This window comes from Amorphotheca resinae (assembly GCF_003019875.1).
Source record: "Amorphotheca resinae ATCC 22711 unplaced genomic scaffold M430scaffold_4, whole genome shotgun sequence".
Taxonomy (NCBI): Eukaryota; Fungi; Ascomycota; class Leotiomycetes; order Helotiales; family Amorphothecaceae; genus Amorphotheca; species Amorphotheca resinae.
The window spans coordinates 1,498,911-1,524,456 of NW_020194474.1; the positions used below are offsets into that span (position 1 = coordinate 1,498,911).

Genomic DNA, 25,546 nt, shown 5'->3' on the forward strand with positions numbered 1-25,546 from the left:
CCCCCCCCCAAAACGACCAACGCTGCAAAATTAGAATAAGAGAGACCGCCCATTCTTGCACCGCTGCTCTGGCTGCCCTCGATCATCTGCTCTGCATCGACTGTTCGTCTCATTGTTGTGCTTGTGCAGTCCGTCGAAAGGTCCCGCGTCACCCTTGATACAGGTGTCGCAAAGTGTTTGGGACTCGCTGCCTCCTCACTGCCCAGCAAGCCACCGCTTGGCCGCTCTCGACTGCAATCCCGCATCTCTTCTCTCCACCACCTTAGGGGATCCTGTGTCACTCATCACCACCTCGATCTCGCTGCAGTCCACGATCCCTCTGCAACACTGAATGTGCTGGTTGTTCAGGGCTCTACCAACCGATGCTCTATAGTCTTTTCGCTCCTACCAACCGTGACAGCCTCACCCTTCGACGCAGCGAAAAGCGATTCTCTCCAATCGTTCTGTACACCTCAGACTGCGTCGCAAACGAGTGCGCTATTTCCAATAGCAGATTCTCGCGCAGCACAAGATCTAGCTCCATGTGGACATAACAGAGCAGTCATAGGCAGGTTGCAGGCCATTCTACGGCTCGCCGCCTATTGTCAGCAGCTGCTTCCTGTTCCCGCCCTTCCTCCCGCTGGAACAAACGTCTAAAACCGACTTCTAAATCTCCGGATCGATCACGATACCCTTGCGCAATACTGCAACGCCGAAAACTGGACAAGGTCGGGTCACAGGCCTGTACCAGAATCCGAGTCGGACCCTCCCCTTTTGTGTAGGGTTGTTGTGCTGCCGCCACAACGCTTCATAGAATGGCCGCGAACTTTCAACAGCACATGGGCGGTGCGGGCCCAATGATGCCACAACAGCAACCGCAACGACCATCCGGCGCCACTGCTACTGGCCAGATCCAACAACATATCTATCAAACCCTCGCCGCGCAGACAGGGCAACTGACGGGATGGCAAGCGGAGGTGTCGATTCAAGAGCGCATGGCCCTGGTGTTCAACCTGTAAGTGGCTATTTCGTCATCTGTCCAATTCACTCCTGGGGTCTCAACCGTTGCCTTGACTTGACTAACACCTAAGATTAGTATCGGGAATCTACGCCTTGCAAGCCAACACCAAGCGAGTCCGCCCAACCTTCATAAGATGATCGACTTAGGTATTAAATTCGAGAAGGACATCTTCGACAAATGTCCGGACAAAGTACGCGGCTCCACATCTCTTCTCTCCCGGCACAACTTACTAACATGCGCAGGCCCGATATAAACAGGAGGTGCAACAGAAGTTGGAGCAACTTGGGGAGCGACGTTCCCAAAACCAAGCCAATCTTCAACAATCGATCAACCTTCAAGCCCAGGCTCAGGCCCAGGCCCAGGCCCAAGCCCAGGCTCAGGCTCAGGCTCAGGCTCAGGCCCAGGCTCAAGCCCAACAGCAAGCGCAAGCACAGCAAATGATGATGAACCAGAATGGTATGCAAGGCCAGGTACCACGGGCTATGAACCAGCAGCCAGGTCAGCAAGGCTTCCACCATCTCCAGCACCAGATGCAAGCTTCTCCAATTCCAGGCCAACAACCCCAGCAAATGCCTGTAGGAATGTCGAATGAGGGAATGCTGCAGAATATGGCACAGAATCAGCAACAACAATTTCAGTTGTCAATGCAACAGCCACAACCCCCACCCCAACAACCTCAAAATGTTCCTGGTCGGCCGCAACATGGACAGCAACAACTCAGTCCGGCAGACGCCGCCATGGTCCAGGAGCTAACCAACAGATATATGGCCGCTTCTACACCAGAGGAGAAGCAGCAGCAGAGGCTGACTTTGCAGTCGAGGATGGACCCTCAAACATTTCAAAGGTACCAGGCGCAAGGCGTGGACCCTCTTATTCTCTATTACCGCCAGGTCGCTTTGAATCGAATAAGGCAGGAAAGACAAACTCGGATGGCTCAGGCCCAGCAGCAAGCGCAAATGGCGATGTCGCAACAACAGCCTCAAAACGTACCAACTACAGCGCCGCCTATGCAACAGCAAAGATCTATGAACCCTAGCCCATTAAATGGGCAAGCGCAACCACCTGTAACAGTCGGGGGAAACCAGGATTTTGGCTCATTTATGGGAAACATGGGAAATCTTATTGACCAGCAACAACAGGGCGTAATGGCGCAAGAGGCAGGACAGATGGTGGTCCCAGCGAGTAGCGCCCAGCGCAATGCCACTCCGCAGCCGGGTGTAATGCCTGGGCAACAGATAAATATGAATGACCAACGTGCGGTCCCAAACCCTAATGTCAGAGCTCAGCAACAACAGCAGATGTTCAATGCCCAGCAGGCTCAGCAGCAGAGAATGCAGCACGCAGCACAGCAGCAGTCTCAAGCGGCAGCTCGAGCAACTGCACAAGCAAAGGCCCAACAGATGGGTCTCCAGGGACAGCCCGGTGGAATGGGTCCGGGTCCAATGCCTCCGCAGCAGAGTCCAGCAATGGGAACACTGAATACGCCTCTGAGGACACCATCTCAACAAGGGAATAATCCTGAGCAGCCTCAAATAAACCCGAACGCACAGTTTGGGCAACCTCTTGATCCACGTTTCATGCAGGGAGGTCAGAGGCAGCTTGGTCCAGGAAATGGAATGGCAGGGTTGAATCCAATATTTGCTGGTATGCCGCCAGAACATCAACAGCGCTTGGCTGCATTACCACCGGACAAATTAAACGATGTTGTCAGTAAATGGAACGAGCAACGTGGAGCACAAATGAACGCTGCCAATGCTCAGGCTGGACGACCCTCAATGCCAATGCAGGCAAATAATCAGATCCGCCCGGGCCAGCAGGTGCCACAACCCGGCCAGTTCAATCATCACGCTCTCAACCAGTTCATGATAGCAAATCCCGGTCAGCGACCGCCCCCAGCGTTAACAGCTGGTATGAATCCACAGCAACAACAGCTGCTCCAATTGCAATTGCAACGTTTCCAGCAGAATGCATTACAACAACGGAATGCCCCCCTGGGTGGTGCTTCAAATGAACAACGTACCCTCTTGCAAATGGATAACATGGAATTCCCTGCTTCATTATTGAATCACCAACTCATGCCTCGAGGATTTCCTCCCGAGTTCAAGAAATGGGGACCTTTGAAGCAATGGGCACAAGCGAACCTTGCTCCCGAAGCTGTGGAGGGTATTAAAACGCTCCAAAAGATACACTATCAAGGTCTTATTCGTGCAAAGAATCAACAAGCGGGCCAAAGCATGGCTGCAATACCGAACGGCGTGCAAGTGAGTCAGGTTGGAGCACCTCTTGCCGCCCCAGCTGGCATATCTGCCCCAGTCGCGCCTATGGGTCAGAATCCCATGCAGATTCCGAATGGTATCCATATGGGTTCTGCCCAGATACGCCAGCCGACCCAGCAAGAAATCCAGGCTGCACGAAACCACCCCAGTGGTAAGATGGCTACGGCAACTGACGATCAAATCCGGGCTATGCTTATGAGGAACCAATTAAATATGCAACAGCACCAACAAAGACAGAATGCGATACTTCAGATGCAAATGTCGAACCAGATGCCCCAGATGAACGGCCAGCAACCTCGTCCAGGAGTGCAACCGGCACAGCAAGGCGGGAACTTGATGGCAGCCCAAAACTTGCCACAGGCGAAGCAAGCCCCTTCGGGGACCGATCCCGCCATCGCGACTTCTGCTGCCAATAATGCTCGTCCAGCTCGACCATCTACGGCTGGACGTACTACTGCTCAAAACTCGTCGCCAGCGCAGCCCCCAAAGAATTTGAAGCGCGCAAGCAGCGATGATGTAGTTGAAGTATCCAATCCCAATACACAACAAACCCCTCGGCCTACACTTCAGCAAAACCAAGGACAAAAGCCTTCTCCCCACCAACCTCCTCGTTATACCGAGCAACAGCTTGCTGCGCTCAGTCCTGAGGAGAGGAAAAAGTATGAACAGGCCCAGCGCTTGTTCCAAGCTAGTCGAGGACAGGCGAGCGAATTAGAGCAGCTACGGACTATCATGCAAGAGGAGTTACAACGTCGCGAACCACTCCCTGATATCCCCATGGACCAGGAGACTAAGCAAACGATGGTCAATCTCTTGCGTGAAATTCACGGTCCCTTGACCAACGTTGGAAAAGCCGTTCCGAAGTGGTTCCAGATTACACGTGATGTAGCTCGTGCCAGACTTTTCTTCCGTACTGTAAGTAACACACCCCTCGTCCATCTTTACGCATGCTGATGAGATCCAGCGGCATCGATTACAGAAGCAGTTCCGGGATAACGAGATGACGCAACCAAGAGAGAACTTCTCTATCAGGCCGGCAGAAGTAGAACAGGCTCGAGTTATGTTGAGTTCCATGGTCAAGGATCTGAGTGACAGATTCCCAAAGATGAAGAAGCCTGAGGGGGTTCAGGGCCAATCTCAACCCGCGCCTGCATCCCAACCTACCCCACCGGTAGCGACTCCTACCATCCCTTTGAATGCCGCCAACTTACAACAGCAGCAGCAGCAATTGAGCAAAATCCATCAAAGGTCTGGCAGTCGAAGTTCCCAACCCCCAGCAGCTCCGACTTCATCGCAACCTCCGTTCCAATTCGGCGCTACATCTCCCCATGGAGCCCCGAAATACAGCGGTACCCCTGCAGCAATAACGCAGGAAAACCTACATATTCCTGCCCGCAAGAAGCAAAGACAGAATAACAATACACCCGCCCAGAGTACCCCCGGCGCAAACGCATCACCTCGGATTAATAAACCTGTTTCGCCTGAGACCAAGAGACAACAGATTCCCGATTCGAAACCGAAGCCGTCGCTGTGTTGTCCGGAGCCAGAGTGTGACCGACACCAGGTCAGCTTTGATACAGAAGAAGCCCTCAAAAATCATACGGAGCAGGAGCATGTCCGACCTTCGGCGGATCCAGCCAAGTATGCTCAGGAGAACCTTGCCGCAATTCTCGGTATGGATTCCCAGGGCCAGTCAAACAAGCCTGGGGGACCTACACCCACGGATGCTAAGGTGGCCGCGAGTGGGACACCAAATCCCAAGGGTGAGGGTACACCTGCTGGAGCTAATACTCCGACAAATCGTCAAGTATCCATGAGTCGCCAAGGAACCTCTAACACGAAAGCACCCTCAGAACCCGCTAAGAACAATTCAGCCGACTCGAAGAATTCTAGCAAGCAGCCTGCGCAAGAGGCAGACCCATGGGCAAGCTTTACTATCAATCCTCACGAGATATTCCAAGATTTTCAAGGGTTTGAGAGCGGGGCTTCAGGCGCCATCAGTGACATGAATGTTTACCGGTCAATAACACCGAATGATACACCAGAGTCTTCTAAGGACGGGCTTTCGGAGCCAAATTCCGACATCTCCGAGGGCGTAGGCCTAGACATCAACCTTGACATTTTCGATGAGAATTGGCAACCATTTGGCAGCGACGCCGATTTCTTAGCTGATATGAATGGCATCAATGTTAATGGCGAACAAGATTTGGTGATGCTGGAGGAGGATCCGGTAACGGCTCTCGGATCGTGGGACGATATGATCGATCCTACCGCTTTCGATAAGCCCTTTCAGTTCGACAATTCTCTTTACTCGATGAATGCCGCTTAAGTTTTTGTTTGGGCGTTTTGTACGGATGGAAAATACGGAGGTTCAGGTCATGGATTAAAGCGAAGAGATATATACCATTGGAAGATGGCGTTCACGGGCAACTTTTGGTGGTGGGACCTAATTTTTTAGCTCTTATATTTGAATTGGGGCGCGCCTGGCACGGCGTAGCCGTGGTCTATTGTTCATACAGCGGTCAAATTATAACCCACTGTACTATTTCTACTGGAACTTGGTTAAATTATCGCAGAAATCCCAGCATTATTAGTTACCGAGGCATGGTTCTTTGTCGCTTTCGGGTCCATTTTGCCTTCTTATACAAGGCTGCCAATCGGTTCCCAGCCTCGCCAGCCCCCCTTCTTTAGCGTGGTAGCCTTGCAGTGCTAGCCCAGTATATTTCATATCAATAAAACGCGTCTTCGCGACTTTACAGAGCAGCTCCAACTGTTTTCTCAGGAAGTGCAACATCTAGGACATCAAACGGGTGCAGACTTTTCTACATTGTAGTCCTTACTGTGAGATTGTTTTCTGTTCTCACACAGGTCGGTAGACCTACAAAAATTCAGATTCCTTGAGCTCTTCATATACTTACCATCATCAATCAGTCTAGATCAGCACGCGACTTCCTTTGCCATATATACTTGGCTTCCACAATCGCGCTTGCCAGTCCCATAACTCGAATTACTCCCGAAGATCATATATTATCGCGATTAACAATGGCGTCCGAATCAACAATCTCGCCGACGCGACGCATCGCGCTCCAGGACATCAGCACTCATGCCATTAACAAGGCCCCTTCCGGAAACCCTCTTTTGCTGGGACACAAGTCCATCAGTGCTGAGAAGTCGTCAGGCGTGGCTAAACAATCATCTCTTAAGACGTCGTCTCAGGATAGGGTCCTCAGCCCGGTTCGTGAGAACACTCAATTGGGCGGCCAGAAACGAGGCTTTGAGCTGGATGAAAATACTGGCGAATCAGGAATCAAGCGATTTAAAGGCGAACACTCTGTCAAGACAGACAGGAATCCGTGCAAGCAAATCAGCAGTTTGGATAAGATCAAAGAACATCGCGTTAAGTCTGATGGAGACGTGCGATCAGACTGTCCTGGTGTAAGTTATGCTTTGTTACCTATCTCGACTAAGTTGAAAGACGGTCCTTTATAGATCACTAGAGTCTAGTAAGGAATATATGCTGATATACTTAACTACAGAACTCTTTGTCAGTATATGAGGATGATGTCTCAACATCCTTATCACCAGCCTCTTCCTCGGACTCTAGCCAAGGTGCATTGAACGACTCACAAAATACTCTTATCACCGAGCCTGATGATTCCCGTGTTGTCTTGGCTACCAGGGGAGAGGAAATTCGACAAGTTTGTTACCCTGCCGGCTCTTCTTGTACACATCCTAACGCGCAACAGAAAGCTAGAGCATTGAGGCTCCGTCTCAGTCTCGCGAACTACAAAGTCCAAACAGATCAAATCGACATACCAATTTCCCAACTACAGGTCAAGAGCACCTCGAACTCTACACAACTACCCACTTTACCGCCCAGAACAAATACACCTCGACGCCGTACTCTTTCAACCCAGGGCCTGTCGAATATCCCTGATATCCGATTTCCAGAGCCAAGTTCCGAAAGGGCACCAGAAGATACCAACATCACATCCTCACCACCCCCCTGTACTAGATCAACATCCCCTCAAAAGGAATCTGTTGACATTTCACAAGAACCTCTTGCAACCCCAGTTCTACCCCATCAGCGCGAAGGTTTACTCAATCCTCCGGCGTTGGGAGGTGATATGGAAGACAGAGGCTCTGCTGGAGATTTGACCAGCCGTGTTGTCAAAGATCAAGCTGCCGATGGGCTGTTAAGTCTCATGCACCACCAGAGCTGAGGCATTGGTCTTCGCGCGCATCATTAATATCAGTACACGTTTTCTTCTTGTTGGAGCGTTGCGTGCTTTTATATATTGTTTTGCATGGAGAGAATGACAACTGGGTCATTTGACTTTGTATGAATTATTCCCCTTGTCAATTGTCTACACACATCTAGTCTGTGTGTATGCATGGATGGCGGCTTGTTGCATCAGGGCGGAGAATAGGCGATTGGAGTTCCGCTGTATAGCTTGGATATGTTTTAACTATGGAATAGCATTGCATAGCGAGAAGGAGCAAACGAAGTAACGTGCATTACGGACAACTTCATGGGTAAAATAGTTCACTGTATCATAGGAGTAGATGGCAAAACGGGACCACTGTATATCTAGCCGCCTCTTAATTGAGGAATGGCTTGCCAATAAGAAACCAAATGAACTCTTGTAGCTTGGGATCACGCAGTTCAATAAGAGTTATTGAACATGTCTTGGATACCCAAAGCCTTTCCTCGATATAGAACTTGCGGAGTTTCATGCACCCTTACTTGCATAATCAGACTCATTGCATTGTGTCTTTAAAACGAAGTTCCGAGTTATCTTGCTTCAAGGGGTATCCCGCTAGTATACAGACTCGAGCAAAATGCAGCACTTGCTTGCTCTCTTCTTTTTTCCAAACATGGATGACTACTAGTAAACATGGTCGACCTTCTTAAACAGACAAATCACAAAATCATCATCAAGGTCCCAAGACGTCTTGTTCCCCTCCGTTCCCACTATCCCAAAACCCATAGTCTGCCTCGTCAACTAATCGCCGCATCTCCATCTCATCCTGCATCCACTGGTCCTGAACCGGGACACCGTGGTTATCGGCACCGATCCAGAAGGGGCCGTCCTCCAGGGCGTGGCCCTGGAGATCCCAGTCGATATTATATGCTTGGTCGTCGTACATATCATGTAATGCGTTTCCGTCTTGCTGAAGATGGTTCACGTGTTGTGGTTCTCCCGATCCGAATTCAGCTAGAGAGCCTTGGACGGCCTCCCCGGTTGATAGGTTCGGGTTTGGAAGAGAATGTTTGGAGCGTAGGTGGACCTGTAAATCATATTCACGCATGAATTTATAGGGACAATCGGGCACGGTGCAAGGAATGGTTCTACGCTCATCCTCTGCATAGGAAGCTCCGATAAGATCGTCAAGGGCGGATGGCTTTGTTTTCCTCCCCCTCTTCTTTGGCGGCGCGTCTGGATTGAAGTCTTCGTCATCCGAGACAGAAACAGACTTCTTGCGCTTGGAGTTTATTAAGCTTGGGAGGCCTAGATGGGCTGTCCGGACATGGTCCTCCAGGTTGGCTTTTGAGACGAAATCTTTCCCGCAGGCATCTCCACCGGTCCAGGATGACAGATCAGGGACTTTGCTGACGTCGAAAGTACCACAGATGTAGCGCTCCCCGTTATGTACAGTTCGAATGTGAACAGTGAGGTTGGATTTCTTGGTGAAGGTCTTGTTACATCCAAGATACGTACACGGAATGTTTTTACGCTGTGCGAGAGTCGTTCCTGAATGCTGAGTCTCGATATGCTTCTCAAGCTCTCGTTGACTGGCACATCTCCGCTCACAGAATGGGCAATTTGCGTGTTCTTTCTTGATGTGGGCTTGCAGTTGTGCCTCCGTAGTGAAGCCGACGTTCATAGCACTTCCATCTGGAGCAAGAGAACCTGGGATAACACACTCGGGACAGAAGAAACGAAGTATGCCATGGACTCGATCCTCATGCTTCCGTAGGCCACCAGCACCATCGAATCCTGCATTGCAGGGTTCCTGGGTTATAGGATCAATGTATGTACATGGGAACGGTGCGAGTTGCAGATGTTCTGAGCGGATGTGGCGCTGAAGGGTCTGGTGTTTGCGGAAGGTTTGGTTGCATGGCGGGTAGGCGGTACATCTGAATCGTTCATGGCCCTCATGAGCTTGCCTGTGTCTGCGAAGTCGTGTTGCTGTCAGAAAGCTCTTGGTACATCCATCCCAATCGCAATGATATGATCGTTCATGAGTGTGGGAGCCCTTTATATGTTGCTTCAGATGCTTTTCTTCGATGTAAGATTTATCGCAGCCTTCAAAACTGCACACGAACGGCCTCTCATTTGTGTGTGACCGCAGATGGGATGCCAGTCTTGCTGGCCGGTTGAAAGTCTTGGTACATCCTTCGTATGTACATTTGATAGTTTTCAATTCGGATGGAAACTTCTTCGGGCCTGGGGAAAAGGGAGTGATGGGGGTGTCTGCTGTCTGGCCATCATCGTCTCCGGAAAGATTGGCATCGTTTTGCTGATCTTTCTTTTCCTCCTCGTCCTCGTCCTCAGCTTGGAGAGATGGCTCTTCTGTTTAAAGATCAGCAATTGTAACGCAAGGCTGGGAATAAGATGCTGACTTGGTGAAGGAATAGAACTATTTACACGCAAGCCAGCTGCAGAATTCCCTAATGAGAGTGCAGCCTTCCGTTTCCTGGTTGCACTGGCCATTGGGATGAGGCTGCATGGTTGTTTTGTCCCTGTAAAGAAAATAATCCCGATGAACCTCAGTGCGTTGCTATATTCCGTGTGAAATCTTGGCGCGCTTAGGTAATGTATCTATTCTTAAATCCTAGCGCGAAACCTTAAATTTTGCTGGAGAGCTTGAGGCGCAAATTCGCCAAATTTCTTCGGAGAGACGAAACCGCGTATTCACAACCAAAAGCTCAACCTGACTTGGTTCAGTGATCTCTACAACTAAAACCTCAATCTCCTCACGGCCTTAGCGACTCTAATAATCAGACCATCATTATGTCGGACTACGAAGGAGGCAATGACGGGGGGTAAGTCTATAGTCCCTCAGCAGCAATGCAACATATAGATGTTTTTGTTTACAAACCAATGTGCCATTCTGAACGAGGACTGATTGAACTTCGCATAGCTTCTCTCCAGCCTACGACAATGACGAGCCCGATTATGATCCAGAAGAGCCCGCCGAGCCCGATGTTGAGACCGCTCAAGTTGACGACATCGAGATCGGCGAAAACCCAGATCAGCTTCTCACGACTGGCGACTCATCTCGAGGTGTGGTTAGTTCTGGAGAACCAACTGCGGCTGCAAATCGAGGGAAAGGGGGGCCAAAGGACAAGAGAATCCCCAATGACAAGAGGACCACGACACCCTATATGACCAAGTATGAGAGAGCTAGGATCTTAGGTACAAGAGCTTTGCAGATCAGGTAAGTGCTTTTGAGAGCTTTGTTTGAGGCTTTGCTGGAGGACTCTCTGGCATTTGCTTACGTTTTGCCCTTAACAGTATGAACGCGCCTGTGCTCGTTGATTTGGAGGGAGAGACGGACCCGCTGCAAATTGCGATCAAGGAGCTCAGAGAAAAGAAGATACCCCTCATCATCAGGAGATATATGCCAGATGGCTACTACGAGGACTGGACTTGCGAAGAGTTGTTGCAGTAAGCGGGGAGGAGTTATGTGGTAGAAGGTGGTATATTTGCATAGCAAGGGTATTGGATTGGCGTACAAAGAGGCGTTGTTGGCGGTATATCAAATGGAATGGCAAGCAGTTCTTGACCATCTGTCGAACCGTGGTTATTATTCAAGGTACCTCACGATCATATGGAGCAGAACGTCCTTAAAATGATTGGTAAAGATAGTAAGTATCCAAAATGGGGAGGATGTGTTTTGTAAGCCCGATCTCCGAAATGCCGTGATATTTCCGATTACTTGATGCGGGGTCGAATAATTTCTCCATAGTATAATAGCATAAACGTCATCACAGCCAACGCTGGAAACAGCATCACAATTTCATACTACCCTCTTCCTGAACCCTTTTGAGAATCGACTCAAGAATCTCATAATGTCTTTCAAAACCACAGCCACAATCTCCTCTTTCGGAGGCAAGCTCCTCAAACTCACCCACAATGCCTCAACCACTGGCTGCGAAATGGCGTTGAACCTGTACCTCCCACCTCAAGCCACAGCCAATCGAAAAGTACCAGTGCTCTTCTACCTCTCAGGTCTGACCTGCACGGGAGACAACTGCGCCGAGAAGGGATTCTTTCAATATGGGGCAAGCCAGAAGGGAATAGCTGTTGTCTACCCCGATACCTCCCCTCGTATGTTCTCTGCCCCCACTTCTCTAAACCAACACGTTCTAAAAGAGGGATGAAACAGGAGGACTTAAGATCCAAGGCGAGGACGATGCATATGATTTTGGTACCGGCGCCGGCTTCTACATCGATGCCACTGCCGCCCCGTGGTCAACCAACTACAAGATGGAATCCTACATCACCTCCGAGTTACCCAAAGCGCTGTACGCGGCCTTCCCCGAGCTGGACTCGTCGCGCGTTAGCATTACGGGACACAGCATGGGTGGCCATGGTGCCCTGACTCTGTTCCTGAAGAACCCAGGCATGTACAAGAGTGTCAGTGCCTTTGCGCCGATCTCGAACCCGATCAACGCCCCGTGGGGCCAGAAGGCGTTCAAGGGATACCTTGGAGATAACCAGGAGGAGTGGAAGAAGCACGATGCGACAGAGTTGATCAAGAAGTGGAAGGGGAAGTTCAATGCCTTGATTGATGTGGTAGGCCTTTCCTGGAAAATGAAAATGATGACAAGAAGGAAAGGCTTGCTAATTGACAACTAGGGAACCGGTGACAATTTCTACAAGCAAAAACAACTGCTCCCAGAGAACTTCGCCGAGGCTGCGAAATCTTCAGGAAATGACAAAGAGTTGACCTTGAGATATCAAGAGGCATGTCAATGAAATGATAAAAGAGGTTCACTGCTGACTTTATATTAGGGTTATGACCACTCATACTACTTCATTTCAACATTTTCAACGGATCACGTTAACCACGCAGCAAAATACTTATTTGAATAGTATTATTCCTCTCCCTACTACCAAGCCACTAACTCATATCTATAGAAGCGATATGTCGCAGAGACAAAAGCTATAGAGAAAAAGCATACAATAAATTTATGCAATAAAACCCCTGTCCTTAAACCTATACCTAGTGATGTGAATGAATAAATATACTTCTGCCAACCTTGCGGGTATCTCTATATAAGCCTTGTTGGACAGCAAAAACCAAGGTCAACCAGTCATAGCTCGTAATTCGTAGTCAGCCCCAAACCTCCTCAAATCAGCTGATCCTCCTATCATCAAGTCCAATTCCGAAACTATCGTTCTCTCTCTTGATTCTCATCTCTGTTTCGGCTTCTCTCTTAATCCTAACGTATGCCAACCTTTCGAAGTGACTTAAGGCTTTCCACCAATGCCTTCCGGCTTCATGCTCACTGATTCTCTCTAGTAGGTCAACCACCTTAAACCTTACATCCTTGTCTCTGTGGAAGAGGCCTAGTGCTACATAGAAAAGACCTGCGTGGGATTCAGGCGCAACGGTGAGCAATTGGCAGATTTCGTCGTAGGTGTGGGTGTACTTTGAAAGAGCGAGGTAGATCTCTCGACTAGCAACTGGAGTCAGTTTCGTCATCCGCAATCGATCGTGCAAGTGGTGAAGATCAAGGGCCTTCAAAGGTCGGAAATTATACAGCTGGGCAAGGTCCTGCTTTAACGTTAAAATCGCCGCCGTACGTGTAATAAGCTATCAAACGTACCTGCTTGAAACTGTAGTAACTTCGCGTGTTTCTCCAGCCCTCAATTCGCATTACACCACCAGCCAACTCCCGCAGCTTGGAGGGTTCGTCACTCCAGACATACCCATGACCACTGACACTCTCATTACCGGGTTCCGCCTCTTCAACCCCAATATATAAGGCACTTGCTCCATACACGCTTTCTTCAAAAGCCGCAGCAATTCGCGTGAACTTTACAACCCAATCCCGCCATTTTGCTCGGATCGCACCCTCGCCATGGCGGGCAGCAATACTACGAAGGACATCGTTCATAAAAGCTGCATCACCGGTCGGGTCGTGCGTTATTTGAGTCGAAGATGTCACACCTACAGGGTATCCGGGATTCTGCTGTTGGAAATTTGCTAGCCCCTCCGTGAGTGGCGCTCCCTCAATCCGACTACTGATCTTCATGCGACCTGTAGGCAAATCACACAGCAGATCCCACCACTCAGGGTGATTCTCAAAGGTTGGGTTTGTGACCCCTGCAATGAATCCGGGAACTTTCAAGAGGTCATCTATCTTGCTGAGGTCGGTATATGGGAAAGCGTGACGAGTGAAACCTCGAAGAATACCTCCTGAAGCTAGCGCACATGCTGCAAGTACAGCTTCTGCAACCTCACCAGATGGGCGGTTGTAACCGAGGAATATGACACGCTTCTGTGTTAACATAGCATTGGCCAAGACAATGATAGGGTGTGTATATGGTCCTCCGGTAGTAAGATGGGGATGTAGCGGGAATGGCTGGGGCGACTTCGCATGGGGCTCCGCAAAAGTTTGAATGAGCTTAATAAGGGAGAAGTCTCCAACCGTCTCGGGGGATATCGCAACAGGGACTTTGATCGGGATGGCTATTCCGTTGTATACAACCTTGGTCTCGAATTCATGGGTGTCTCGAGGCACAGAATACATTGAATGGGCCTGGACGTGGGCTTTCGTCCCATTTCGAGTCAGATCCACGCGTCTTTCCGGGCTCTCAGCTAAAGCTGCAACACTCTCTGGTGGTTCGCCTCTGTCCTCAGCCATCCGAATTTGAATCATCTGCTCAAACTTTTCAACAAAGAGGTCCTTGTTGTCGCTAGCTTGCAATAGATGCCTTTCGAGGAGAGTTAGCCTCGGCATTAAGGACAAGTCCATGTTGTTGACAGCCTCGTATAGCAACGCCAGCGTTGCCGGATGGGGCGATTTAAAATATTCTTCAAGGGCTAGCAATAATAATGGCTATCTGCACATTAGAATTATGTCAAGACCAGAGATGGACCGGAATGAACAGACCTTATATATATGCAAGAAAGGGTGCCGCGTGCATATAGCCATAGCCTTGACTACCGCCCCTCTTTTCGCAGTTTTGTCTTGCTTTGTGTTGACAAGATTCAATACGTATATCAGCGGCGGTCCCTCTCCCCCTTCGGGTTCACTATCTTCTGAATCTTCGGCTTCCGGCTCGTCTTCTTCGGTTCCATTTTCATCGTCGGATTTTAGGATGCCTGCAGCCTTTTCCTTCCTCTTTTGACGTCTCTTTCGTTTCTCCTCCTTTTCCTCTGTTTCCTCGTCTTCTTGACTTGTATCCTTATGTAGAAAAAATATCGTCCAGTCTTGATTCCGCACATGTGCTTGATCCGGCAACATCAATTCCGCAAGCATATGTTCGTCTCCAGTTATTGCGACAGGATATTGATGTTCCATTACCGGTCCTTTATCGATATCGAATGATGCCACCAGAATATACTCCACATGATTCTCACCTTCCCCACGAGGGTACTGCGACCGCAACTTTCTCCTAGGATGTGCATCTGGATTGTGTTTGCGGGGTGCGGAGAGGGAGGAGTGCTGTGAGGATGGGCCGCTCGACGGCGACTTCGAATTCGAAGTTGGGTCGGATGTACGATCAGTATCAATCATTGGAGCGTTCGGACTTCTCGACGGCTTCGAATTTCGGGACATTGCTGACGGCGATCGAGACCTGGGGAAAGACGATAGGGAGGTTCTTCGAGGGCCTCCAAGGAGACCACCACTACTACTGGAACTTGTCGTTAACGTCAAGTCGGTTGTACCCCTTGTCATCGTGGGACGTTGCATGGCTGCCCTCGTAGCCTCGGTGTCCTGATGAATTGGGGCACTTCCATGGTAAGGGAGACTGGTAGCCATACGTGCCAAAGGACCCCTTACAATACTTTAGCTCCCTCCGCTATACGGAGACGTCGAATGGTATAATCGTGACGGTGCCCACTCTTCGCAGGGTTTCTGGGTTTCGGGGCATAGGAGCGGAGTGGCAGTCCGAGCGAGCCTGGGCCCCAGGGCCTTTCGGATAACAGCAGATGCTCGGAGCACAGAACTGGCACAAGATGGATTCAAGGGAAGAAGAAGGGGATGAAGGACGAACAAGCACCACGCCGGTGGTAATTGTAACGGTTGTTATACTGTGGAAGCGACATGTGTGTAGAAAGCGAGGAGGGCGGGGTGGATATCAAATGCCCTCTGCGCCTGCGAGGGAAACGGAGGTAAGGGCCTCAGGGGTAAAATGTTAAAATCTTCCATTGGATAAGGGTGGGAACTGCCGCTTGGAGACGCTAGTGGCCGGAGAGAAGCCGGCCAATCAGAGTGCGGCTCTGCCCTGCGCCCTGAGGAGTAGCGAGTCGGCTGAAGCAAAGCCTCGTGCTAAGCTGGTGTTTTGTTTACTTCCACCAAGCCATCGTCCCATCATCCATCACCATCACCATCACCGTCACCGTCAACCCCGCAACCCCACGACCCGACCCGTGAGGATTCATGGGGACTGATTGCAAATTACGGTTCCCATTTTCCTCCTATCACGATATCCAGCAACTATAGCTATAGCAAGAACACGCCTCGCTCGCATCCCATCGCAACCTCCTCCAGAACCACGACCCATACCCATACCTATACTCCCCGCCTGCAACGCGATGGCTACATCATACAAACCCTCACCCCTTTCCTACGGGTCCTCTCGTACATCTCCTTTTCGCCGCCCAGAGTCTCCGTTACCTGCATCTCCATTGAGACAGTCAACACCCACCTCTTCACCAACCAAGACAACATCAACGACGACGACAACAACCCCCTCAAGGCTGGCTAATAGCACCACACCAACCGCAGATGCGGATAAACTGACACCCAGAGGTACCCCACCTTTCTCTAGAGAATGGGAGCAGTCACCAACTCGAAGTGCGAGCGTCAGCCCAGGGTTTGGGAGTATGCTCTCCCGCCCACGAACCCCCGGGGACAATAATGCGTTGTCAAAATTACAGCCCGCTCAGGTCCGGGAATTGAGAGAGGGGTTTCAGATTTTGGACAGGGATAGTGACGGGCATGTTGGCAGAGAAGATGTAGCTGATATGTTGGCGCAATTGGGTGAGTGGCTCGGTTCCAATTCCAATATATCTTGCTGACGGCAAGTAAGGAATGTCATCCAACCCATCAGATGTAACGCCCTTCTTCCCACCCTCAACCTCACAGACGGTCACTCTTCCCGCATATCTAAACTCACTCGCCCCGCTACTTGCGTCTCTTTCCCCACCATCTGAGTTACTGTCCGCCTTTTCCGCCTTCGATGAAGACGACAGTGGACAGGTTGACATGGAAGAACTACGAGATGCGCTACTGCACACTGCACCTGATCCCGGTGTGGAAAGCCTGACTGAGCGAGATGTTGATAGAGTGATGAGTGGCTTCACAGGCAAGAGAGCATTTAAGAAATTCGTCGGAGGAAATATGGGGAAGAGGGGAGAAGTGTTCAAATATCAGGAGTTTGTAGCGGGTATTGCCGGTGGCCCCAGTGCTGATGAAAGAGAGCGGGGCGGAGACGAATAGGCGCTCTTAGAGTCTGGTTACTCTGAGATATTGATTTTCGAGCTCTCTATTCATACATTAATTGATAAAACAAAGCTCGGACGCGGATTGCAGCCGTCTTATTCTCTACTAAAAGTTGAAGGTAGGCATCAAGAAGGCCGGGAGAGATGCAAAAAGGGCGTAGAACTTGCCATCTTATGACCAAATTTTACGCATGATGAATACTACATAGGTAGGTAGGATATAGCGCCTAAGCAGTTTGTAGATGCGGTTTCTGTAAGCAATAGAAACGCCTGAATATTATCCAGATACCCAAAAGTTAATCCGGAATAGTATCTATATAGTTTTTATGTATTTGTTCATAAGATCATCCGTCGTCATCATCATCATGAAGTGCTCTCATCAATCATAAGCATCAACATCGTAACCTCGTATAGCTCGTTCCAGCCGCCCCTCCCTTTTCTACTCACTCTTCTTCGTAGCCGTACCCCAAGTACTAGCCTTACTCATTGTCCTCTTCCGCATCATAGCCATGATCTGCCTCTCCATATCCTCGCTCCCCTTCTCGAGGTCCACATCCTCCTTATCGTAGATAGCTTCCCTGCGCTTCTCCCACACGTACCAGAAGCCCACGATGGCCATGGTCAGCGGCACCGTGATGGCCCAGTAGATCCAGAAGTTACTCGAGACCACGGGGCCCGGGTTCTGGAAGTTGAAAAACGTCATGGAGAATACGGATGCGAGATACGCGCCGGGTAGGAAGATGGCGCCGAGGAGCGAGATGGTCTTCATTGCCGTAGAGTCCCGTTTGCTGGCGTGCGCGAGCTTTCGTTGTTCTCCTGCCATTTGGAAGTTGAGCTTGCTCTCCTTTTGCGCGATGATGTTGTACAGCTAGGTAATCCCGAATGTCAGCAGTTTAGACCTTAGGAAGGGAGGGATGAGGTACGTACGGCGCTCCTTTGGATGTCAAGCCTTTGCAGGGTCGTATAGGCATAACTCTCTATCCCCTGCAACTTGACTCTATAAAAGTCCAGGCGGGCCTCCATACTAGCCTGCAACTTCCTCATCTGCTCATCTCTCCTATGCTCTGGTAACTTGTCCCAGAACTTCTTCAGAGCCTTCTCGATCCCCGCCACGATCTCGAGGTAGGCCTTGGGTCTCTTCCAGAGAACCTGCGAGTGACACTCAACGAGATCCCTGTTGATGGCATCCAGATCTACAACACCATCGGTCACGTACCCCTCTTTCTCCACAATCTCGTTCCGCATGCTCACGGCATGCTCGAGGCGCCGTAGCCAATCACGTGCTTCTCGTTGTTTGATGTCAGTCTTGAAGCTCACATCGTGGCTGAATATGATGATTGGGAGGAGCATTGGATGACCGATTTGCAAGACACATGCTTTGAGATGCTTGATGCACTCCACCATATCGGAACTAGCGGTGCCCTTGGCGTACCCGGTCGTGATGGCATTGTTCACATCGTGGGAGAGGGTGAGTTCCCAACCGCGAGTGAAGCCCTTCTTGCGAACATCGCTCTTCCGATTGACAATCTCTGAAGCCCGGGGTTAGACGTGCGACGGGATGGGGTGGCGTGAGAGAGACGTACGGAGATGAGGATTGGCTTCGTTCTGGTCGTATGCGCACCAGAAGAAGGGCCCAACGCAACTCGTGCTCTCAATTGCGCGATAGGGCAGGTTCATTGTTTCTACCATAGCCCGGTACATGCTGTGCTTGATACTGATGTAATGAGGGCTGAAAGTATTGGGATCGGACGCATTCAGTTGCAGGCTTCATGAGGTTAGCTTTCTCCACGATTGAGCAATGCAAATGTACTCACATCAATCGTAGGCAACCTAGTTGAACAACCCCAGGTGGTACTTCTCGGGGAGTATAAACTCCCTGGATATCAAGTCAGTTCTACTTTCGCCAGAAAAGATTGAGCACCAGCATATCCCATACCCTTCGATGGAGGAAGTTCTCAAATTCATCTGGAGTCAATGGATGCTCCTCCACTGTATTCAACGACGGGTCCTTATGTCTGTTAGTGCGGACCTGCGATTGGCATTCCCCAACTGATCACTCACAGAGTACGAGTAGATTTCCAGATAGCTAGTAGCTTCGGGAACAAATACGCAGCGCTCAACATTGGCCTTGAACATATAATCGTCCATGGCAGCGATTCATCTTCTCACCGCCTCTGGAACCAATCCCCCAATAAAACAGGCAAACAAACAAACAAAACAAGCCAGACAACAAAAAGCAAAAGCGCGCGAGAAAAAAAAAAGATCACTGTAGACGATAACAATATTTGACGCTGAAGAACAGCATGAAGGAGGGAAGGGTAGGCGGGTTGATGGCGCATGCAGTTAACTAGTTATACTCGGTGGGCCTCTCTTGGCGGCCGCGCTGCTTAAGTCCCGTAGCGTAGCAGAAACCTCCCGAGTCCCCAACCTCCCCGCATGCCTGTCACAAGTGTGAGGCTGAAGTGGGCAAAGCGAAGAGTTCGCAAGAGAGGGGCCCAGGGCGAGTGATTGGCCCGGATTACGAAAATCGGCAAATAGAGCGGGGGCCAGAACCTCGATTGCGAGATGTCAATGAGACACATGTTGAGATTATGTTAAGAGCACCAGAGAGGTACTGTAGTGTCAAAATGATGGATCTTCGCACAGATATACCTCTGTAGTTAAGTAGGACATGGAATAACAGTCTTGCGTGTGAAGAGAGATCCTACCCCTACGGAACACAATTCAGGCATGTCCCAACATATCATGGGCATGGGCCCGATTAATTTTCTCCAAACGCCGGCTCTGCTTTCTAGTCATAAATATATTGAGATATTCTAATTAAAAAAATCTAGACCCTAAATCTATATTGAAATTCAAGCGAGTACACGCGGTATCATCCAGGACTCATCCACCAACTCCTTCCGCTATGCCATGCCAAGCAAATCATCATAATCTTACCCTCCCATCTTGTCGAGCCCCAAACAAATTGGTGATAGTATTAGCACCTTGTCGACTAGGACCTGGGGAATCATCCCCTCCCATCCACTTGGGCCTCTTGATACCCTCCCCAATATTGGGGAACCATTTCGGAGCTTCGAAAGTATCAATGGTATTTTTGACTCGATGGCTGAATGCCTCGAAAAACCCCTCATCTTCCGGCTCCACGTCTTGTTCTTGTCGGGGAGCAGTCCTAGATCTAGCTGGAGGCGCTCGGCCTGAGGAACGATCTATTGGGGCCGGGATAGTTGCGGCTCTTCGATTGTTGGAATTGTTCGGACCGTAAGAACGTCTATATGCTGGGCCATTTCCTAGTCGACCTAGGGACGAATGACCTTGCAGTTCTCGCTCAATCAAATCTCTTCCTTCGCGCCAAGATCCAGTTCCATAAGCAGTAGTGTTCTCCTCATCCTCATCGTCAATTACTTCACCAAATCCGACGCACCGCTTGACCTTGCCATACAGGTTGAAGAGAGTTGCGCAGACTGGAACCAAAATGAAGATGGGAAATAAAAGGTCAAACCATTTCCCAAGAGGCGTAAATTTGATGAGCCTCCCAAGGAAATGATTGAAAACAGTCGGCTCAGAGACGTCGCGAGATAGGAATGTCAAGAAGTTGAAAGACAGGGGCACAGAGAGCTTTGCCACCTGCATGGCATACCACATTGCGCTTTCACCATGGGTGTTCCTTCTGACCAACGCTCTCCCCCTCCAGACTTTTACTTCGGTCAATGAAGTGAGGGCCGCTGCAAACATATACAAGATCCAGCAAGCCGCGATTACTTGTCCTGCAAATCCAATCTGGCCCCGTTCGCTGTCCGGGTGGTGGATAACCGTGAGAGCAACGATCGAAAATATTGGGTTGACTGACTTGCTGAGTTCTGACCAGATAATACATATCGACGCCAGCGAAAAGAAGCATCCGAGGAAGATCCTCGTATATGGAACAAAGTAGTACTTGTAAAGATATCGTGTGTAGGGGGTGAGAATGGTAAAGCGGTCAAACACCGACGAATACGGAGACGTTTGACCAATCTCGATCTGCTTGGATGCCGCGGAATCGAGAACTGCTTGGGTTGCAACAGCTTCGTACAAGAGGCGATCCCACTCATCGACATATCTTGCACGATTGTGTCTCGCTCTGCTGAGTTGACGGCTTAGATCTGCCAGATACTTTTCGGTAATCACGTTTGGTATAGTGACTTGAGGCGCAGGTACACGCTGGGTCACGGTACGAGGTCGTGACTCAGGAAGATGTATATCTTCAGCAAGCTCCTCGATCCAATCCTGGAAGACCTTCGCTGATCCGGTCTTTCTGCGAGCTAGTTCTTCGACCTGTGCCTCTAAATCATCTAGGTACTGGATCGCATCCTCCATCTTTTCATGAACTTTCGCAGCATTGCCTTGGATTCGCTTCAATCTCCCACTCACGCTCGCATTTCTGAAGAGTCGTCTCGGGATTGCGACAAGTCCGTGGCCCATTAGGTAAATCGCGAGTACCAATCCCCAGCTGTACGCCAGTGCCATAACCAAGCTCTTCAGAGATTCCAGCGATACACCGTAAGATACAAACACATATACTCCTGCTATAATCCCGGCCCCGAATACGAGTGATTGATATCGGACGTTCGCGCGAAGAGAGAACAGCAGTCGACCTTTTGGATCTCGATAGCCGGCATCGGCGTATTCCGCAAGCAAGGGAAGAATAAACCTAGACCATGTCAGCATCCGTACCAGTTAATACATCTGATGGGCAAGCATACCAAGTCAATACGAATGTAAGCCAGTACGAGATTCTCCATGAAACCAATAGCAGCCGGCGGGGGAGCCATATGCCTCTGCTTCCAGCGTCATGGTCACTGGAACTGGATGCGATATCGATTGGAACAAGGAGGATGATGCTCGCTGGTAACCAGAGCGCAAAGAATATAGGAACGAGAAGGTATGCCGGCGTCGTCCGTAATGGAAGATAGTATCGCTCAAGGAGGAGCACAACTAAACTGATAACCAGCAGAGCTATAACAAAGAAAATTTCTGAGCCGATTGGCGGCGACGCCGCTTCGATAGTTGTCATGGCGATAGCAGCGAGAGTGGTTTTCCCATTTGAATCGGGAAAATGGTTGCTTGAGCTATCCAGAAGGAAGGTCGTCGAAGGCTGTCATTGAGATTGTGAGAGACGACGTAAATGCGGAATGCGGAACCACCGTCAGACGATGTAGCCGAGCGCCGTTGGACTATTCCGCGATAGATTGATATGCCCACGCCTGGCCCCGCGCACAAAATTTTCGCGGCATGTCGTATGATTTATCATCCTCGTTCGTGGACCTAGCAGGCTCATGCAGCATGTTTGCTCGAGGGACTGCAAACTTCAATCGTCAACCTAGGCATCATGGCGACCCTCTCGGACAACATTAACAACGGCGGCCAACCCGATTTCTCGTCCGATCAAGCAGCAATTCTCCGCGATATTGCCAGGAATGGTGCCGGCGATGAAGCCAGCGCCTATGGCTTCAGCGATGCGGGATCCAATGGTCATTCAAGTGGTACAGCCCGCAACCCTCAGTCCCGCATTCTTTCGCATTCTCTCTGATGCTTACTACATCATCTAGGGCTCTCCAATAGCTTGCATGACCTAGAGGACCCCGCGGCCTTGCTGGAGAGTCTGGCCAATTTTGAACATGGCCCATCCGGCAACGAAGCCAATACCGCCGTGTCCAACGATCACTTTGCCAGCCTCCTCCAAGCTGCTGCGACAGCGACTGGAGAAGAAGCCGCACAGACGGGGCACGATCAGAGTAGGCGGAGTACAGTGCAATCCACGACGCCGGAACAATATGGCTTTCCTCAGAGTCCGCCCGGATCTGCTCAGAGAAAGCGCAAGCGGCATGAGCGAGATGACGACCAGTCATTCGGGTTCATAACGAGTAAGCAACGAAGACGTTCTAGCCCGGAGGACGAGGAACAACAACTGGCCAGGGAACGTGAGATATGGGGCCCGGAGGATAATGAGGATGAGGGGGGTTCGCCGGCTTTGGAGTACCAACAGACACCCATTGCGACCGCCGATGCAAGAGCTGTGGGGGTGCATTCTGCTGCGGCCCTATTCCGACGACCCTCTACGGCGTCAAAGAAATATACCAGTAGGTTTAAATACTATCTATTCTATCTGACCGTAGTTAATCCAGGTCCAGGACCGCCCATGTCCAAGCTCTTTACTTCCCTAGAATTAACACCAGAACAATTCCTTCACCTGCAGGCAGCTGCAAAGAATTATATGTTGGACGAAAAATATCCAGAACGGAGCGAGTGTGTTGGCAATCGAGGGAGAGGTGATACGGATATGATAAAGTTAAAACTGTTTGGGTGTGTGAAATCATTTCTCGAGGACGAAGGCTGGGGTGAGAGGTGTTTCGGAGAGAATGCGCCAGGGGCTGACCAGAGGAAGTTGAAATGGCCACAGATGAAAAACAAGTAAGTTTCGAATTTGGTTTCTTTCTTTTTTTTCTTTTTGATTTACATTTTTATCTATATTTTCGGCACGCTCTCTGGGCGATGAGTGGCTGACAGCGATCAGGGTCATATCGCTTGTCACTCCGCTGATGCGTCGTATGGTCACCAACGAGAGGCAACGTAAGTATGCCATAGAGAGTAGGAAGAACGCCGCAAAGGCAGGAGGTAGGCGGCAGCACGAGCAGGGCTCGGCAACTCCCCAAGGTAGCACTCCACAGCCCGATGGGCAGTCACAGTTACTCCCAACCTCATCAGTCCAGGATATCGACCCGAAACTCAATCAATACCACTACAATCTCGATTCTTCACTCCCGCCAGAGGACCGACCGACTACAGCAAACACAACCAGAGCTACGTCGGTATTTGCTAAGAAGGCGGCTGAAGGCGAGGGTCTCAAGTACCACGTGAGCATCATGCATGAGGGGCGGCGACTCATGCCTAGGTTTACCTTGACACCGAGCACGTGCCCTGGATTCTCGAGCCTAGTCCAACACATTCACAGCATCATGGACGACGAAGGTCGAAAGGTCAGTAGCGTCAAGATCCTGGGTCCAAGCGGCTTGGTAGATGTGAGTGATGAGGACACATGGAGGGAGGCTATCGAAACAGTCAAACAAACTGAATGGATGGATGGCGAGGCCAAATGTGTCGTCCATGTAGAATAGACCCGCAAGTGCGGTCTTAAGGGGTATGGTATCATAGAGGTGCTTCTGGTGTAATCCGAAGGGACTCTTCCTTTGACAATGTCTAGTGGCAATTTCAGGCTTTCGAAGTAACGGATGGTGCTTACGATTGACCACGACAAGCCGGCTATGCAATCCGGCAGTGTAGATACAGATATGTATGAACTTATAGCCAGTGCTCGACCAAGGTCGCGCTATATCTGGTATCAGCAGAATCTCTCCTAGCTAGGTATAGATAGATAAACTCACATGTCACACTCGTCGTCCCCTATCCCTTGACTCGATAAATTGCAGCTCCTCTGGCGTGACCGAGATCTCTTGGCGTTCACTCTCTCCTCTTCAAGATGCCGATAACCAACCACCTCTTCCTCTCTGTAACATCCTCAATGCCTCGATCCGGGACCCAGTCCCTCTCCAGCCCCTCCGCATTCCTCTCCCAAATCCTCTCGATTCGCAGCCCCGCCTCCTCCAACGCGCTCTCCTCATAGAACCCACGCATCTTCTCCCGCCCCGTATGGAAGCCCGCCACGACCCACGCCTCCCCATCCACACTCAAGAACCACCTAATACTCCTCAACAAATTCGCATGCTGCCAAGGCATCCACAAGCAATCGGCAACCAGAATCCTGCCAAACGCCTCCTTCCCACTCATCGCGAACCCATCATCCAGCACGCCCCATTCATGACCCTGCACGCAGGCCTCCGCCCGCTTCCCCACGTTCCGCTCCACATTCCCCCGGATATTCGCCAGCACTTCTGGCGCCGGGTAATCCGTGATGGCCACGTCCCGCGCGCCCGACAGCGCCGCCACGATGCCCGCGAGTCCCGTGCCGGCGCCGAGCTCGAGCACGCGGTGCCCGCGCACCGACCATGCTGCGCCGCCCTCCTCCATGAACGCCGCGAGCTGCACGCCCGCGTTCCACACGAAGTGGCTGAAGAGCCGCCGGCTGGTCTCGCCCTGCGGGTCGGCGAGCGTGAGCGTGAGCGGGCCGTGCTGCGAGGAGAGGTAGATGACTGAGTTGTCGCGGTCGCCGTGTTGGTTGGTGATGTCGTCGGGGAAGATTACGGCGAGGGAGGAGGAGAGGATGTCTTCGGGCTCGTTGGTCTCTGGACCGCTGAGCCGGATCTTGTCGGTGAGCATGTTGACGGGTGCTGGGCTCCTCTTGTGGTTGGGGTATGGACGGATCCCATGCACTGGGGTGAGGAGGTGGTTGGGTGCGAGAAGACTGATGTTGAGCGTGTTGATGGTTCTTTCACTGCAAAGGGATTTCCCCCTCTACACCCCTCCGTCTCAGCCTTGCGAAATCGGGCTAGCAAAAATGCGACTAACTGTACTTGGATAGTCTGGTTATCACATGATTTCACAATGACACCACGCCAATTGGAACTAGAAGTCTTGGAGATGA

At 50.6% G+C, this 25,546-nt stretch overlaps 11 protein-coding genes across 11 annotated transcripts; 6 read left to right on the forward strand and 5 right to left on the reverse strand.

Annotated features, from left to right (window-relative positions):
- Positions 1 to 794: 794 nt before the first annotated feature.
- M430DRAFT_17895 (hypothetical protein) lies at positions 795 to 5,605 on the forward strand (the record flags this gene model as incomplete). Its single annotated transcript, XM_024863761.1, has 4 exons — positions 795 to 994; positions 1,076 to 1,190; positions 1,243 to 4,191; positions 4,241 to 5,605. 4 exons carry the CDS (start codon positions 795 to 797, stop codon positions 5,603 to 5,605), a joined length of 4,629 nt encoding a protein of 1,542 aa, XP_024722496.1.
- A 465-nt stretch (positions 5,606 to 6,070) lies between these two features.
- On the forward strand, positions 6,071 to 7,934 carry M430DRAFT_41103 (hypothetical protein). The gene is made up of 4 exons (XM_024867457.1): positions 6,071 to 6,117; positions 6,208 to 6,711; positions 6,813 to 6,974; positions 7,023 to 7,934. The coding sequence occupies exons 2-4, from the start codon at positions 6,319 to 6,321 to the stop codon at positions 7,497 to 7,499; spliced, it is 1,032 nt and encodes a 343-aa protein (XP_024722497.1). The 5' UTR covers positions 6,071 to 6,117; positions 6,208 to 6,318; the 3' UTR covers positions 7,500 to 7,934.
- Positions 7,935 to 8,014: 80 nt separating this feature from the next.
- On the reverse strand, positions 8,015 to 10,017 carry M430DRAFT_137478 (hypothetical protein). The gene is made up of 2 exons (XM_024862510.1): positions 9,905 to 10,017; positions 8,015 to 9,854 (listed from the first exon to the last, which is right to left on the reverse strand). Exons 1-2 carry the CDS (start codon positions 9,993 to 9,995, stop codon positions 8,215 to 8,217), a joined length of 1,731 nt encoding a protein of 576 aa, XP_024722498.1. The 5' UTR covers positions 9,996 to 10,017; the 3' UTR covers positions 8,015 to 8,214.
- A 162-nt stretch (positions 10,018 to 10,179) lies between these two features.
- M430DRAFT_118744 (hypothetical protein) lies at positions 10,180 to 11,280 on the forward strand. Its single transcript, XM_024861724.1, has 3 exons — positions 10,180 to 10,327; positions 10,426 to 10,722; positions 10,800 to 11,280. The coding sequence occupies exons 1-3, from the start codon at positions 10,296 to 10,298 to the stop codon at positions 10,954 to 10,956; spliced, it is 486 nt and encodes a 161-aa protein (XP_024722499.1). The 5' UTR covers positions 10,180 to 10,295; the 3' UTR covers positions 10,957 to 11,280.
- M430DRAFT_224306 (carbohydrate esterase family 1 protein) lies at positions 11,157 to 12,739 on the forward strand. Its single transcript, XM_024864694.1, has 5 exons — positions 11,157 to 11,615; positions 11,674 to 12,083; positions 12,147 to 12,254; positions 12,303 to 12,382; positions 12,429 to 12,739. Coding segments are annotated over exons 1-5 (858 nt in total). The 5' UTR covers positions 11,157 to 11,356; the 3' UTR covers positions 12,430 to 12,739.
- On the reverse strand, positions 12,429 to 15,575 carry M430DRAFT_118747 (hypothetical protein). Its single transcript, XM_024861725.1, has 4 exons — positions 15,286 to 15,575; positions 14,411 to 15,155; positions 13,121 to 14,356; positions 12,429 to 13,068 (listed from the first exon to the last, which is right to left on the reverse strand). Exons 2-4 carry the CDS (start codon positions 15,077 to 15,079, stop codon positions 12,646 to 12,648), a joined length of 2,328 nt encoding a protein of 775 aa, XP_024722501.1. The 5' UTR covers positions 15,080 to 15,155; positions 15,286 to 15,575; the 3' UTR covers positions 12,429 to 12,645.
- Positions 15,576 to 16,059: 484 nt separating this feature from the next.
- Positions 16,060 to 16,966, forward strand: M430DRAFT_99746 (hypothetical protein; the record flags this gene model as incomplete). The annotated part of the gene is made up of 2 exons (XM_024870211.1): positions 16,060 to 16,507; positions 16,557 to 16,966. The coding sequence occupies 2 exons, from the start codon at positions 16,060 to 16,062 to the stop codon at positions 16,964 to 16,966; spliced, it is 858 nt and encodes a 285-aa protein (XP_024722502.1).
- Positions 16,967 to 16,976: 10 nt separating this feature from the next.
- On the reverse strand, positions 16,977 to 19,223 carry M430DRAFT_224348 (hypothetical protein). The gene is made up of 6 exons (XM_024864695.1): positions 19,030 to 19,223; positions 18,905 to 18,976; positions 18,783 to 18,844; positions 18,552 to 18,733; positions 17,896 to 18,497; positions 16,977 to 17,836 (listed from the first exon to the last, which is right to left on the reverse strand). Exons 1-6 carry the CDS (start codon positions 19,114 to 19,116, stop codon positions 17,408 to 17,410), a joined length of 1,434 nt encoding a protein of 477 aa, XP_024722503.1. The 5' UTR covers positions 19,117 to 19,223; the 3' UTR covers positions 16,977 to 17,407.
- A 673-nt stretch (positions 19,224 to 19,896) lies between these two features.
- On the reverse strand, positions 19,897 to 22,021 carry M430DRAFT_17903 (hypothetical protein; the record flags this gene model as incomplete). The annotated part of the gene is made up of 2 exons (XM_024863763.1): positions 19,897 to 21,658; positions 21,711 to 22,021. The coding sequence occupies 2 exons, from the start codon at positions 22,019 to 22,021 to the stop codon at positions 19,897 to 19,899; spliced, it is 2,073 nt and encodes a 690-aa protein (XP_024722504.1).
- Positions 22,022 to 22,336: 315 nt separating this feature from the next.
- M430DRAFT_41111 (hypothetical protein) lies at positions 22,337 to 24,534 on the forward strand (the record flags this gene model as incomplete). The annotated part of the gene is made up of 4 exons (XM_024867458.1): positions 22,337 to 22,490; positions 22,557 to 23,087; positions 23,139 to 23,418; positions 23,522 to 24,534. 4 exons carry the CDS (start codon positions 22,337 to 22,339, stop codon positions 24,120 to 24,122), a joined length of 1,566 nt encoding a protein of 521 aa, XP_024722505.1. The 3' UTR covers positions 24,123 to 24,534.
- Positions 24,466 to 25,281, reverse strand: M430DRAFT_49482 (hypothetical protein; the record flags this gene model as incomplete). Its single annotated transcript, XM_024868072.1, has 1 exon — positions 24,466 to 25,281. The coding sequence occupies one exon, from the start codon at positions 25,279 to 25,281 to the stop codon at positions 24,466 to 24,468; it is 816 nt and encodes a 271-aa protein (XP_024722506.1).
- Positions 25,282 to 25,546: the final 265 nt, after the last annotated feature.